The 14,448-nt window shown below is 41.4% G+C and overlaps 1 protein-coding gene across 1 annotated transcript in view; it reads right to left on the minus strand.

Annotated features, from left to right (window-relative positions):
* Positions 1-14,448, minus strand: part of CCNYL1 (cyclin Y like 1) — a 37,911-nt gene that overhangs the window by 22,933 nt on the left and 530 nt on the right. The window contains exon 2 of the mRNA XM_072121042.1: positions 2,822-2,896. Coding sequence (XP_071977143.1) covers positions 2,822-2,896 — 75 coding nt within the window. The remainder of the gene's footprint in view (positions 1-2,821; positions 2,897-14,448) is intronic.

Genomic DNA, 14,448 nt, shown 5'->3' on the forward strand with positions numbered 1-14,448 from the left:
ATAGTAGGCATCCCGGAGATCTATAGTGCAAAAACAGTAATTGGAGCGAAGTTGGGTGGCAGATCTTATGGACTCCGTACAAAATTTCCGTTAGGTGATGATAAATCTAAAGGTGCTGAACAACTTCATCAGCAGATTTGAACCATTGGGCTTCTTGAACAGGAACAGAGGAGAATAGAATCCCGACTTCTCTTGTTCTTGGGGACTGGAACCACCACACCCGAATCGATGAGATGAGACTTCCTGCCAGATAAGAGAGTGAGTGGAGGGGGAACAAACCTGGATGATGTTCAGGACCCATGGGTTAATCGTTTTAGAGGACCACTGGTATGCAAGTCCGAGGAGTCGCATACCCCCCCCCCCCCACCCCCAACACACTGGCATCACTGCTTCTTCCCGGGACCCTCAGGTGGGTTAGCAAAGAAGAAGCCCCTTCCTCTTCCTCCCCGTTTACCTTTCCCACGAAAGGAGTCCTTGGGGTCCTTAAAGGGACAAAAGGAAGCCTTCTTAGAAACTTCCTTGTTCTTTTTGTCAGATGCCTTCTCCAGGATGGCGTCTAATTCAGGACCAAATACAAAAGTTCCAGACAAGGGGACACTGCAGAGCTTGGTTTTTTGGATCAAATATCACCGCCCCATTGCTTTTGCCAAAGAGCCCGTCTTGTAGCATTAGTTAGGGTACCCTCTTTGGCTGCAAATCGAATACCTTCAGCTGCTGTATCCGCCAGGAAGACAGTGACATACTTCTAAAAAGCGTGCCTTTGTTGAAGAGCATCCCTATGGGTGCCTTCCCTGATGTGGGACTTGAGCTCTTTTAACTAGATGAGTGTTCTTGCCACAGATGTAGCAAAAAGATTTGACTTTAGGCTGAGCATGGAGGTTTCCCAGTGTTTCTTCAGGAGAGCGTCAGACTTCCTATACATAGGATCCTTTAGCTGCGCAGAATCCTCAAAGGGGAGGTCTGTCTTCTTAACCACCTTAGTCACCTGAACATCCAACTTGGAGAATGAATCCCAATGCTTGGAAACCTGTAGATCAAAGACGAGACATGTTCTGAAAATTTTGGAAATTACAATCTTTTTCTCTGGGTCCTTCCACTTCTCCATGATCAACCCCATCAAGGTATCGTTTACAGGAAACACGCGTTGCTTTTTGGCTTTAATACCGCCAAACAGCCCGTCTTCCCGAGACACAGTGGGAACCTCATACATTTTTAGAGTCTCCCACATGAGTCACAATCCTCATCATCCGAGGAGGAATCTAAAACAAGTCTGGCCTTTTTCTGATGGAGGATCTTTTGGCGTGGCAGAGGCAACAGAAGAGACCACCTTTTTCTTCAATAAAGGACTTTAGCTCATCCATAAAGGAAGTCTTCTTCTCCCATATGAAGTTCTCAATAAAAGACCTGCAGATAGGTTTCTTATACGAGTCCGGCACGGAATGGAGACACATGTTGCCTCTTCAAGCAGTGACCTTACACTTCACAGACTTGCTAGATTTCTCAGATCTTTCCAATCTATCTTCTCTACCTTTCCCCTTAAACCCTTGATCCTTCTCCTAGGGAGGGGGAAACATTAAAGGAGAACTTGGGGTTCTAATAGAACATGCCATACAGCACCAATTACATGACCAGGAGGCTGGAGTAGGCCCAAGTCTGCCTCATCAGCCATAATGTCTGGGCAGGCAAGGAACACAGGATACTGTGTATATAGGAAGAACACTGGCAGGAGAATGCGGGTGGGAGGCATTTAGACTCTTTTTGCTGTCCCTAGTGAGGTTAAGGGGCATCCTCCAAGTGGGCCGTCATGGAAATAGTTTTTGTTATTACATTTGATCATTTTAATGGGAGGTGGGTTAAACCCTAACAAAGTATGGAACAGTTTTTCAATTTTTTACTGCAAGCAGGGTTTGGGTGAAATAGCTCAGGTTGATCTGAAGAAATTTTTGTTCAAATTTCAGGCTAAGCTCACTCCATATTCCTGTTTTGAGTACTCAGTTTCCCTAACTAGGGAAATCTGATTTTAGGGGATGCCATTGTTCTTGTGTATCCATGTAGCTTTGGTCTGGAGCAGTTATGGTCACAGGCTATGTGACTAGAGAATTTTTGGGCTTCATCCAGGATAGGTGTCTGGCCTCAATCTACCAGTTTGTTTTTGTAGAAGGGTTTAAGAAAGCACCAAAATTCTCTCAAAGAACTTTTATGTCAGTATAGCCCTATAAGTTCTGTATTTTGTTCTTCATTCTTCACCCCATCACCAATACTTCCAACATTGTAGCTTAAAGTGAACTGTAAAAGTAAAAAAAAAAAAAAAAAACTTTTACCTTGCTCTGCACCAAGCCAAAATAATAAATCCTCTAATTTGCACTCATTAGCCATCTGCAGCCATTTGTCAGCTAACAGACAGGAAGGTAGCAGTACCTTATCCCTGACTGTTTGGTTGTCATATGAAATTTTTGTCAAAGGTTCTCTCGAGCTGTGCTATTTTTTGTCAAGTAAATTTACAGTTATGTTTTAAAGGAAATCTACCATGAAAATCAAGCAAGATAAACCAGGGTACCGTGATTGTGGTAATCTCATATTTGTTATCCATGGCCTCCGCCCTTATAAACTTTTAAAATTATTCTGATGAGGCAGAAGGGCAACCATAGCCTGCTGTGATTTGCCTTTACAGACTATTACATGGGGTCAGCCTTTAAAGCCAGATCACAGAGTAGATTTCCTTTAAGAGTTCTTGCTACCAGGACATCTCCAGCTGTGTTTAGAGCAATAATAAATAGGACCAGATACTACAGAAATTCATGGAAGGATATGTATAACTCACCATCAGTCTGGGATTTACTGAGGAATATTGTGCTTGCTCTTGCGTGATCAGACGGGTTAGATTGAGAAGCCAAGTCTAAAATTGAAAAAAAAAAAAAAAAAAAATTGAGGGTTGTAAAATAATCAGAAAATGTATTATATACATAGAAATTCTACAAGGATTTTACTACATGCTGCAAATCTCCTTTAAGTCAATGACATTCCTGTCCTCTCCTTATAGGTATATATTCACCTTGTGATAACAATGTGTACAGTAGTACATATCAGTTACCACTGCAAACATGGCCTGGCATATACAAGCAAAATAAGGCACATATTGCACAGAGAAACTACATTACACAACGCTTTACAAACCTACAGCAAGCAGACACACCCTAGTACCAAAAGTCAAATGGGTGAAAAAAAAAAAAAAAAAAAATGGGGGCTCCATTTTCTACTCATTTTCGCACTTCATTCATCACAAAAGCAGCAAAATGCCAAGCTCTCCAGAAAAGCTTTTAGGACAGGGAATTTTACAGGCGTCAAATGCATTATGGGGCATTTACAACAGACAATAACCTTAGTCTCCAGTCCAGTGTAACCAAATCATTTATGTTAATGGAATGTTTGATGGACAAACAGAAGGAAAAATAAAATGCAAAAAATAAAAAAATAAATATTACCAGGTAATTCCCCTCTGTGACGGAATCTTGAAGTCACAGTGTCAGCCTATGCATGTATGCAACAGTATATTGAACCCACGCGATGTTAAAGGTGTACAAAAAAAATAAAAAAAAATAAATAAAAAATTTGGTCGGAACAGTGCAGGGAGTGCTGGACTCAACGCACTCGAGTCAATGTGGGGATTTTCTTTTGTAATTAGGGTGGAGTAATATGTTATTTTTATTATTGTTTGTGACACTTGGGTGCTGGGTATTCATCAGCTCTTATGGGATCCTTCTGAATTTCATTGATAAATATGTACACCTTGTGCTTAGCTGGTGACAGACCACCAGCTCATCTATAAGTAACATACGAAGGTTTAAGAGTAACGTTAACGCTGAATCATGTTGATTATTTTGTATGCTTTTATCGATTGTATGATCTGTGCTATCGAATAAAGCTGGAATCTATTGAAGTGGAGCGTAATGCTGGATTTCCTTCCATGCAATACCATGTAAGAATAACTTTGCCATATACTTGTGTCATTTTACTTCTGAATACTGTGCTGTACTTTCCCAAGCTGTAGATGGGGATAACCTTAGCGAAGGTTATCACCAGTCACATGTTCTTGGTATTTGATAAATTACACATTTTGTCACAATTTTCACCTGTCCTTCACATCCCAGTCATGGTGACATTTTATTTGCTCAGTGCAGCTTGTGTGGGACCATAGTGGAAAAAAAAATACATGGGTACAGACAGGTACATTGTTGAGCAGCTGCATACAGGATACAAAGAATCTTACATGACACGTTTAAGGTTTTTTTTTTTTATACACTTGGGTTTGTCTAGTTTCAGCAAATATTATTATTGATCTATTGAATAGTACCACCATAGTTTTAATATACTTTCAGTGCAAGTTATTGATGCTCTGTCTTAGGCCTCATGCAGATGTGGCCAAATCACGGCACCCATAGAGGTCTATAGCACCCACTCACAGTGCAGTGAGCATGTGGTGTCGACACACAGTGAGTACCTACACAGCAAAATATAGAACGTGTTCTATATTTTGACGTTTTTCTGGCACAGCCCATCCTCCCTCATGCAACGCCTGTATGTCCACCCTGGGTGAGCGTATGTTTGTGTGCATGATGTCTGAAGCCTTCTGCATACAAATGTTGTTCTTGGATGTGTACTACTGGTTGTCTCAACAGTTAACACACATCCCCATTTCTTAATATGAGCTCATACACATGGCTGCGGTTTTCAAAGTGCCATGTGTGCCATTTTTAAGCTTCAAAGTAAAAATGTTTACATGTGTTTGGATGAGATCACACAGTATGGGCACTTAATGTCTTGGGGTAAATAGCCTTTGCCAGCAATCACAGAAAAGGAAATCCTGAAGATTCCAGCCCATTACAAACCTCTTGAGGAACAAATCCTGTACTGTCCAAGAGCATATTCACATACCATAATATACTCTAGTATAAGCCCACCAGAGTATAAGCAGAGGCACCTAATTTTACCATGAGAGTCTGGGATAATGTATTGACTAGAGTCGACTATAAGCCCAAGGTGGGAAATGTAGACGCAACTCTCGAAAAAAATGTCCAGTAGCCTTCCCCCCCCCCCCCCTCCATCAATAAAATGTCCAGTAGAGAGACTCCTTAAAAATACACTTATACTAATGGGGGCACTTCCCAAAGCAGAGTGGTGCTTTTTCAGCACAAAAGCGGCTTCTATGGGGTCCTGGAGTTGCAGGGGGGCCACAGCACAATCAATGTCTGACAATCTGCCTAATGTCACCTCCGCAGTGCCCCCGTACTACAATCCTGGCCTGGGCCCTGGCACCTGCTATACAGCGCAACAGGGGCCACGCTGGGCTTAAACAACCATTCCTTCCCCTCTGTCCCCCCTCCAAATTCCCATCACTACCCTCCGGAGTGCGAGAAGGAGAGAATAGACAGGGAAGACCCGATCTCTACTTACGTTTATATATAGGTTTATCATGTGTAAAAGGGAGGCCGCTGCTGGACATGTTATCAGTGAGGGGAGGCCACTGTTGGATATTTTATTTGTAAAAGATGAACAGTTACTTCCTGGGTAAAAGTTTGCTATGGGGCCCACTCATTCCTAGTTACGCCACTGATCTGCATTCAACATCTGTATTCGTCAAAGATGTCTTACACCTGTGGCTTACATCTTTTTAAGTGGTGTCCAAAATGTAATTGTTATAACCTTGTTGTCGCGGAGCTATGGCACTTCTCTGTAGGCACATGGACTGTTGCCCCAGCACAGAGTTTGCCAGACAGGACTCAAGACCTCCTCTGGTCATCCCACCACCCCAAATGGTGTCACTCACCACTATTTTAATGTGCCATTTCCTGGGATGCCTGGGAAGAATGACACTGTGGACAGGGTCAGGTCATCATTGTAGAAGTTAGAGCTGCATCTCTATAGACCCAGTGATAAGGCAGGGTTCACATGTTTTGTGCCATAGGTTGTCCTAATCCCCCTGACGTGTCCTCATAATGTATGACAGACGTATCCCACCATATTCTGATACACCGGGTTACGTCGCCTGGCGACGACTCCTGCCCCCTGTATGCAGGGGAAAGAGTGCAAAACGGCAGCAGCCAGCGTTCCCCCAGTGCTGTTGCATCCGCTCCCTATAGGCTACCATTTCCTTCGCTAAACGTTTATGTTGCTCAGCAGGAGGGAGCAGGATGAGAAGACTTATCTTACTACAGCTTTCAATCTTGCCTTTTTGAGTGGAAGTGACGTATACATAAGGAGCTTTCATGACAAATCAAGATTTGAACCCAGCCCAAGGCTTTTAAATTGCAGTTTGAGCACTTAGTCTCTAAAAGATGTCAACACACTTATGACCAATTTTGAGGATGGTGGGAGACCGATTGCTGGGACCCCCAGACTCAAGAGGGCAGGTGTCAATACCTGAAGGAGTTTCATGTCAAAGCCCCAGATACAGTGGAGTGTTACGTGCTAAACAGCAGTGAAAAGAAATCTAACATCAAAATCCATCAAGAAAAACCTTCTAAAAATCAACTTTTGCTAATGAGCCTGAAGTGCTATGGGGGAGTTACTGGAGCCCCTCAGTAATGTATCTTCACAGGCTGTTAAAATGAGCAGAGCGTGGCTTACAAGGGTAATTTTAAAAGATGATTTTAGAAGGAAAGAGGCCATGGATAACAAATATAGCAAGACTACCACAGTCACTGGTGCCTGGATCCATGAGTAAGGCTCCCGGATTTACCATGACAGATTTTGATGGTAGATTTTGTTTAATACATTGGCCATTTTGAATGCAAAATATCCAATAGGTTTATGACACTGTTTGCAATACTGAATATATAGTATTCTACCTCCTAAAAATATTTCTCAAAGATAGCAGGAAAATATTGTAGGGTGACCTCTGACATACAAGTTTCTACAACAAGACCTTCAAACCCAACAACAAGCAAGTGTGAATTCCGTCTTGAAACAGCATATCAAAAACCACAGTGTGAACTAGGTGCAACAAGCTTTTGATGGCTCCTCCACATGTAAAACTGAAGTATAGATTTTAGGGGTTGTCCAAGGTCATCTCACTCAGGCTAAGCATCCTGTTCATCAACTAGTGCGGAATAAAACCCATTGTGAAGGCAATCTATAAATCAGCTGGATTATTTATATTTTTATGCAGCCCACCTATTTTTTTACTTCGTTTGAAGTTGTCAAACCAACCTTATCTGCTTCTACGAAGAGGTGAGCAGGTGCCTGGATGGAGGAGCAGCTGTGGATATTGTGTTCTTGGACTTTGCAAAGGCATTTGACACTGTCCCTCAGATGCCTGATGGGTAAAATTAACCTGAGTGAAGTTGCCCCCCCCCCCCCTCCTTGTTCAAATCAAACAAAATTGGTGTCAAACGTTTGTGCCGCTATCGTTTTTAATGAAAGTTTCCGGAGGTCAACCAGCCCCCCCACATTGCCCAAACCAAACAAAGCTGATGCCAATCAATTCTGCTACGTTTGTGCTGCTCAAATTTTTGCTTGTGCTGCTTTTGTTTTGAATACGTGAACAAAAAATGACTGGTCTCAAATATTAGTGCCATGTTTGTGCAGCAAAAATTTTCGTTTGTGCCGCTATCATTTTTAATATATTCCTACTTTTTTTTTCCAGAAGTCATCAGAGTTCATTTCTTCCAAAGTACAATGTGTTTGCTAGCTCTCCCTGGTGATCAAACAAGGGAAGTGTCACTAGGTTTTTTTTTTTTTTACCAGTTCATCCTAAACACCTTTAACCTATGTAAACACCTGAACATACCTTAAAAATGATAGCGGCACAAATGAAAATTTTTGCTGCACAAACCATCGCAAACGTAGCACTAAGTTTGACACCAGATTTGTTTGATACGGTTAATGTGGGGGGGCTAGATGAACTTTTGACCTTTAATTTTTTGTTCATTTATTCAAAACAAAAGTAGCACAAACTAAAATTTGAGCAGCACAAACTTAGCAGAATTGTTCGGCACCAGTTTGGTTTGGGCAATGTGGAGGGGCTGGTTGACCTCTGGAAACTTTCATGAATATCTTAAAAACAATAGCGGCACAAATGAAAATTTCTGCTGCACAAACGTTTGACACCAATTTTGTTTGATTTGGACAAGGTGGGGGGGGGGGGCCCAACTTCACTATAAAATTAGGGCTATTGGTTTGGAAGAAATCATTTGCAATTGGATTAAGAACTGGCTGAAGGATCGTATCCAGAGAGTTGTGGTCAATGATTCCTACTCTGAATGGTCACCAGTTAGAAGTGGTGTACCCCAGGGTTCTGTGCTTGGCCCACTACTATTTAATATACTGTATATACTTTAGTATAAGCCGACCCAAGTATAAGCCGAGGCCCCTAATTTTACCACAAAAACTTGGTAAAACCTACATTTTTTTTTACTCGAGTATAAGTCAAGTTTGGGTTTTCAGCACATTTTTTTGTGCTGAAAAACTAGGCTTATACTCGAGTACCTAGAGGTAGGAGTTAATAGCACTGTGTATTTTTGCAGATGACACCAAACTGTGTAGTGTAGTACAGTCTATGGAGGATGTTCATAGGCTGCAGGGTGACTTGGACAAACTGAATGTTTGGTCATCCACTTGGCAAATTAGGTTTAATGTGGATAAATGTAAGGTTATGCACCTGGGGGCCAATAATCCAAAGGCAAATTATATCCTTGGGGGAGTAAATCTGGGAGAGTCCCTTGTTGAGAAGGACTTGGGGGTACTAGTAAATCATAAATTGAATAACAGCATGCAATGTCAAGCAGCTGCCTCTAAAGCTAGAAGGATCTTGTCATGTATCAAAAGTGGTATGGACTCTCGTGATAGGGATGTAATATTACCACTGTACAAGGCATTGGTTCGGCCTCACCTGGAATATGCTGTTCTGGGCACCAGTCCATAAAAAGGATGCCTTGGAGTTGGAGAGGGTCTTGGTTATGAGGAAAGATTACAACAACCAGATTTATTTAGTCTGGAAAAGAGACGACTACGAGGGGACATGATTAATTTATATAAATATATGAATGGTCCATACAAAAAAATATGGTGGTACGTTGTTTCAGATTAAATCAAAAGACGAAGGGGCACTGTCTCCGTTTGGAGAAAACAAGGTTTAATCACCGGAGGCGACAGGACTTTTTTACTATGCGAACTGTCAATCTGTGGAATAGCCTGCCTCAGGCGCTGGTCACAGCAGGGACAGTGGAGAGCTTCAAGAAGGTTCTAGATGCCTTTTTACACCTAAAAAACATTGATAGTTATGTTATATAGAATAGTTTCCCCTAAACCCTTCCTCATCCAATTCCTTCCCTTCCTTGGTTGAACTTGATGGACAAGTGTCTTTATTCAACCGTATAAACTATGAAATATGATTTTACGGTACAAGAGCTCTGAATATTGGCCAAAATCCAATGCAGTCCTTAGCCTTCTGCAGATTCTCGCAACCTGGTCATATCCACATATTAGCAGATTTCTTCTTTTTCTGCTGGCTTCCTCCCATGAGCTAGCCGGAATTCCAGCACATCCCTAGCTGTAACATCTGCATGCGGATATGAAGTAATGGCATAGTGTGCTTTGCATGGTAAAAACCTAACACACTGTGGTAATTCATACAGATTATGACTTGAGGTAACCTATATTTGTATTCCATCATACACAACACTTTAAAAGGACTAAAATTGTAATCTTACATATTTAGTTATAATATGATTTCGCTGTGTGTAGAGACAATCGCTCAGTGGTCCGCAATTTTAACCACCCAGCTGACGTCTATGAACTAAAGGAATACAATTTTTATCCAGATATCTCCTGAACGCCTGCAAGTTATTCAAGGCCAAACAGCAGTTACATGGGTGAGAAATAAAATCTCCAAATTATAGGCTTTACTAAAAAGTTCCCATAGTGGTTTAAAATTTTTCTTTATTAAAAACAAAAACTACTCCTGACTTTTTAGTAAATAAACTAATGACAGTCCTCTAGAATCAATGACTTTCAGGGGTCCAGCACCATTGGATGATAGAAGATGCTTTGGCTACTGACCAGAAATAACATAACCTGGCCACCGTGCAGTGGCCTGCCTGGAATGATACAATGGTACAAATTACCATTACATTGCTACTTCTCCCGCATCTAGCCCAGTGACGTGAGAAGTTCTGTCCTTAGCCTGACCTGCACAAGGTGCCCAGTGCTGCTGGAGATGAAGTCTATAGTAACACACAAGTTATATTAGGCTTCTTTGACAAGGTAATGAGTGGAAAACTATATACCACATGCCATTTGTTTGTTGACCAGTTCCCTTTAAATGAGGTTCTCCTAAGACTAGAAGATATAACACATACGAGGTCAGCTATAAACTACATTATTGATGGAGAACCAAAGGTTTGGTGACCTCGCCCTGCAGCTGTCTCAGAAAATGAATAGCAGGGGAAGTAACGCATTCTTCATGCTCAGGGCCACCTTCCTGTTTAACGCTGTTCCTGGGAAAATATAACAAAGGGTGTGTGCCTGGACATCCAGGACAGCCAAAAGTTTAGCATACTGCGGTACTAACCAGCTCCACTTTCCTACACTTTGTCTATTGAACGGCTGCCTTGAAGGACAAATGAATGCGGCAATTGATAATTCAGCAGTGAGCCGGGCAACACAAGTCACAGGAGTCTGATCAGATTACCTCTATTATAATCCTGTCCTCTAATGAGTCTGAATGTGATGCCGGCACTCATCTACACAGCACATGAATGCTTGACCAAGAGGTCTACAAAATAGGAACATCTGCTGGTTGTGCTTCATGTTCCAAAACTCAAATAGAAACCAGAAATCCACAAATGTAGTGGTCAAACCACTGAAAATTGCAATAAGGATATAATACAATAAAAAAATCTTCTGAATTATTCTACGAAACGAGGACCACATATTAGAGGTGTACAGAATAACATGGCCAAGTACGATGTAGCTCACAGACTTGGAGTATGAAGAGTTCTCTGGAGGCATGCAAGACGTCAATGGAGGAGTGACTGGAAAAGCTGGATTCAGCAGGGATGTCTGTTACATCTAGATAAGGCTTTTATACCTATCATGTCATGGATACGTTTGTAGCAAACCCATACATACATAAGTGCTTTGATATTCACTCTGGTATCTGGAATTAAAGACCACTTCTTGAAAATGCTCAGCTTTTCTCATGTCACCGATCCTTTGCATCCTTTACATTGTCTATCAGGCCAATCACTAACTGAGGCAAGTGACTACAGCAACCAACTATTGTATCACAGGGTACCAGGAAGTACAGCCAGGAGCGTTGGGAGGTCCTTGAGGAAAGAACCAAGGAACCATGTCTGTTTTGTATTTCAGTTCTATTCATTATAAAATTGGCAAATTAAATCATTTTTTTAAATAAAAAATAAAACTTAAAGATACGCAAGAATATAACAGCCAGGAAAAAAGCCCAGTCCCCAAGGCAAGCATGAGACTCCTGTCCAGTAATAGAGACCCACATTTTGACCCAATTATTACAGTCTTGCCCATGTTGTACAGATGTCACCAGATGCAGAGTCATGTATATTATACACCAAAAAGTAGTCAAACTGGTATGACATATGGCATACATCACATTACCATCAGCTTGCACTGCATAAATAACACTGGGAACAAAGTGACACAGACCCAGAATATGTACATTGGCTTGAGGCCTAAAGGAAACAACGCATTGGAAATCACCCTATGGGGGGTGGGGGGGATCGAACTCTTACAAATAGTGATCCAGTAAATAACAATGAGGCATACAGATAGAAGCTACTCCGATAGAACAGAAGACATTCTGAAGAAATGTCTTCTCTGGTGTAGCAAGATGGTGTATGCCTGAACTTGTGACTTCACAACCAGAAACCGATGTAAAATATGTAACGGAACTCCTCCCCATCTCACCAAATCCATTTATAACTTTAAACACATCTATTTAAGGCCTTGTTCACACGAACATAATGCCAACCCATATGCGGCCACATATTGGTCCCCAACGATGTCTATGGCACCCTGTCACTGTGAAATACAGGACATGTCCTTCATCTCCAGCGTGGTGACGTTCCCACTGTATAGGATACTGTAGAAGATATCTAATCTTCAAAGCGCTTCTCACTGGTTGGAATTTATTTGATGCTAGTTTGGTCATATATTGTAAAGGAAAATTCTCCAATTATTGACACTATGCTCTCCCGGTTCAAAATATAACTTTGCTCTATACTTTTAATATGCCAATTTGAAAAAAAAAAAAATTTGAAGGGGTCTATGAGCATAGCGTACCTAATTTTTTACTGGTGCTAGCAAAAGAAAAACATTTGAGATTCACCACAGGCTTGCTGGTGGAGATGTTTTCATGACATGGTGCATAGGAAATAAATGAGGAGGCAGCAAAGAGACAGAGGCTGGTGTGCGAAATGTTATTTTCACAAATGTCCCCAAGGAGGTTCGGCCAACATATTATCAGAGCATTGCTCGTACAAACCATGACTGCATGTGAAAGGCCTACAGTGCAAAAAAACAAAAACAAAACACTACAAACAAACAGAAGTTTTCAAAAAGTTGTAATCTTTGCACAAGTCAAATGAAAAAGCCAATGGTGAAATAACTTTTTTTCCTTCTGTTTTTCAATTTACATCAAAGGAGGATCTATAATAAAACGTAAATCTTTCCCTGCTCTTCCATTTCTGGTGCCGGCATTGTTCCCGCTAAGTTTACTTTGCCCCAATGCCTGTCTAGGGAACGCTCACTTTAGGCCCGGTTATTGCTCCAGCAAATCGTAAACCTAAGAGATGACCACACTGCATAAAGCTTGTGACTAGTTTAAATTTTATGCCCATTTCAACAACCCTTTTCTTAAAGCTAATAAGATACATGCACCCAAAACAATCCCACTGAAAAGTACACCTCATCTTGCAAAAAGTAAACCCTCATGAATTAAAAATTATGGCTGCTATAATACTTTATTGAAAAAATATATAAAACGCAGCTTAGTCTCTGTAATAAGAAAATAGTGTTCCAGTTTTCTATTCAAGATGCACAGTAATTTTGCCTAAATCTACCATCAAAACCCAGGGACTGTGGTAAACTTCTTATATTTTGTATCCATGTCCTCCTTCCTTCTAAAATCAACTTTTAAAATTATGCTTATGAGCCAGAGGGCTCTGGGGATATTACCTGATCCCCTCCATCCTGCAGCTTCACAGGCTGTCACTGGCTTCCCAATCCCTTTGCCTGATTTAATTTCACAGCAGGGGAGGAGGTCTCAGCACACAGTGTGGGGAGACTGGGAAGGCTCCTACACAGCATAACAGCCTGTGAAGCTACAGCACTGACTGACTCTAATTACACCTCCAGTAGCCCCACAATTTTAAGAGTTGATTGCAGAAGGGAGGGGGCCATGAATAACAAATATAAGATTACCATAGTAATGGTGCCTGGATCTATGAGCAAGTGTCCCTGGTTTATCAGGCCCAATTTTGATGGTAGATTTCCTGTAAGGCTTATTTTACATATATCACTTACCAAGATATTGTGGTAAACCGTTCTGTACAGATTTGCATCTGGTGTAATCAGAAGCAGTATATATAGTAAATATATGCAAACTAGCTTATCTGTGCACCGTCAGATTCATGATAGAAGGTGCACCAGTTTTCTTCAGTAAGGGTGCTAATACACTGTGCACTATGACACTGCCAGACGCATCAAATTAACATATTAGGGGACAGTGTCCTTACCTCCGCCTGCTTGGTTTCCACCTAGCTGTTGGTAAAGAGGTACATATTTAATATTTGTGTCTCTGGGACACTTTTCTATCCCAAGCGCCAGATTCTATGCTGGCAGAACACTCTTCAGAGTGGAGTCAGATGATGCGGGAAATCAAATATTTATTCTGATGCCGACCACTAATAAATGGGTCAAAACAGAGAAAAGGCAATGGGAACACCACAAAAATGGCGCAGTTTGTACAAAATTATTAGTGACTGCTTTAAGAACACCAAAGTGTCACTAAAAAAATCATTTTGCAAAGAATTATCTGCACAATGTGTTAAATGTATGCGATTGGCCACACTGTTACCACCCAATCAGTTATTGTGAGGCAGATACAGATTATTCAAGGACTTGCCACTGTCCTGCATCACAGTAACCGATGCAAATGTGAACTGGCCCTATGGCAGCTATTCCTTGCTACTCCCCATACATAAGACATGTAGAGGCAAGAGATTTATCCACAATATTTACAATGAATTAGAAACATGTGACATGGCCATTAATAGACAATTACAACCATGAATAAGAAGTGTCCTCTACATGGGCAGGTCCTGTCTTTCCTACTTATGGGGGGGGGGGGGCATTTACACATGGTGACCCTCCCTGTACCGCACAGAGGAGCTCTGGTGACATGGTCCAGTGCAT

This window comes from Engystomops pustulosus, chromosome 8 (genome assembly GCF_040894005.1).
Source record: "Engystomops pustulosus chromosome 8, aEngPut4.maternal, whole genome shotgun sequence".
Taxonomy (NCBI): domain Eukaryota; kingdom Metazoa; phylum Chordata; class Amphibia; order Anura; family Leptodactylidae; genus Engystomops; species Engystomops pustulosus.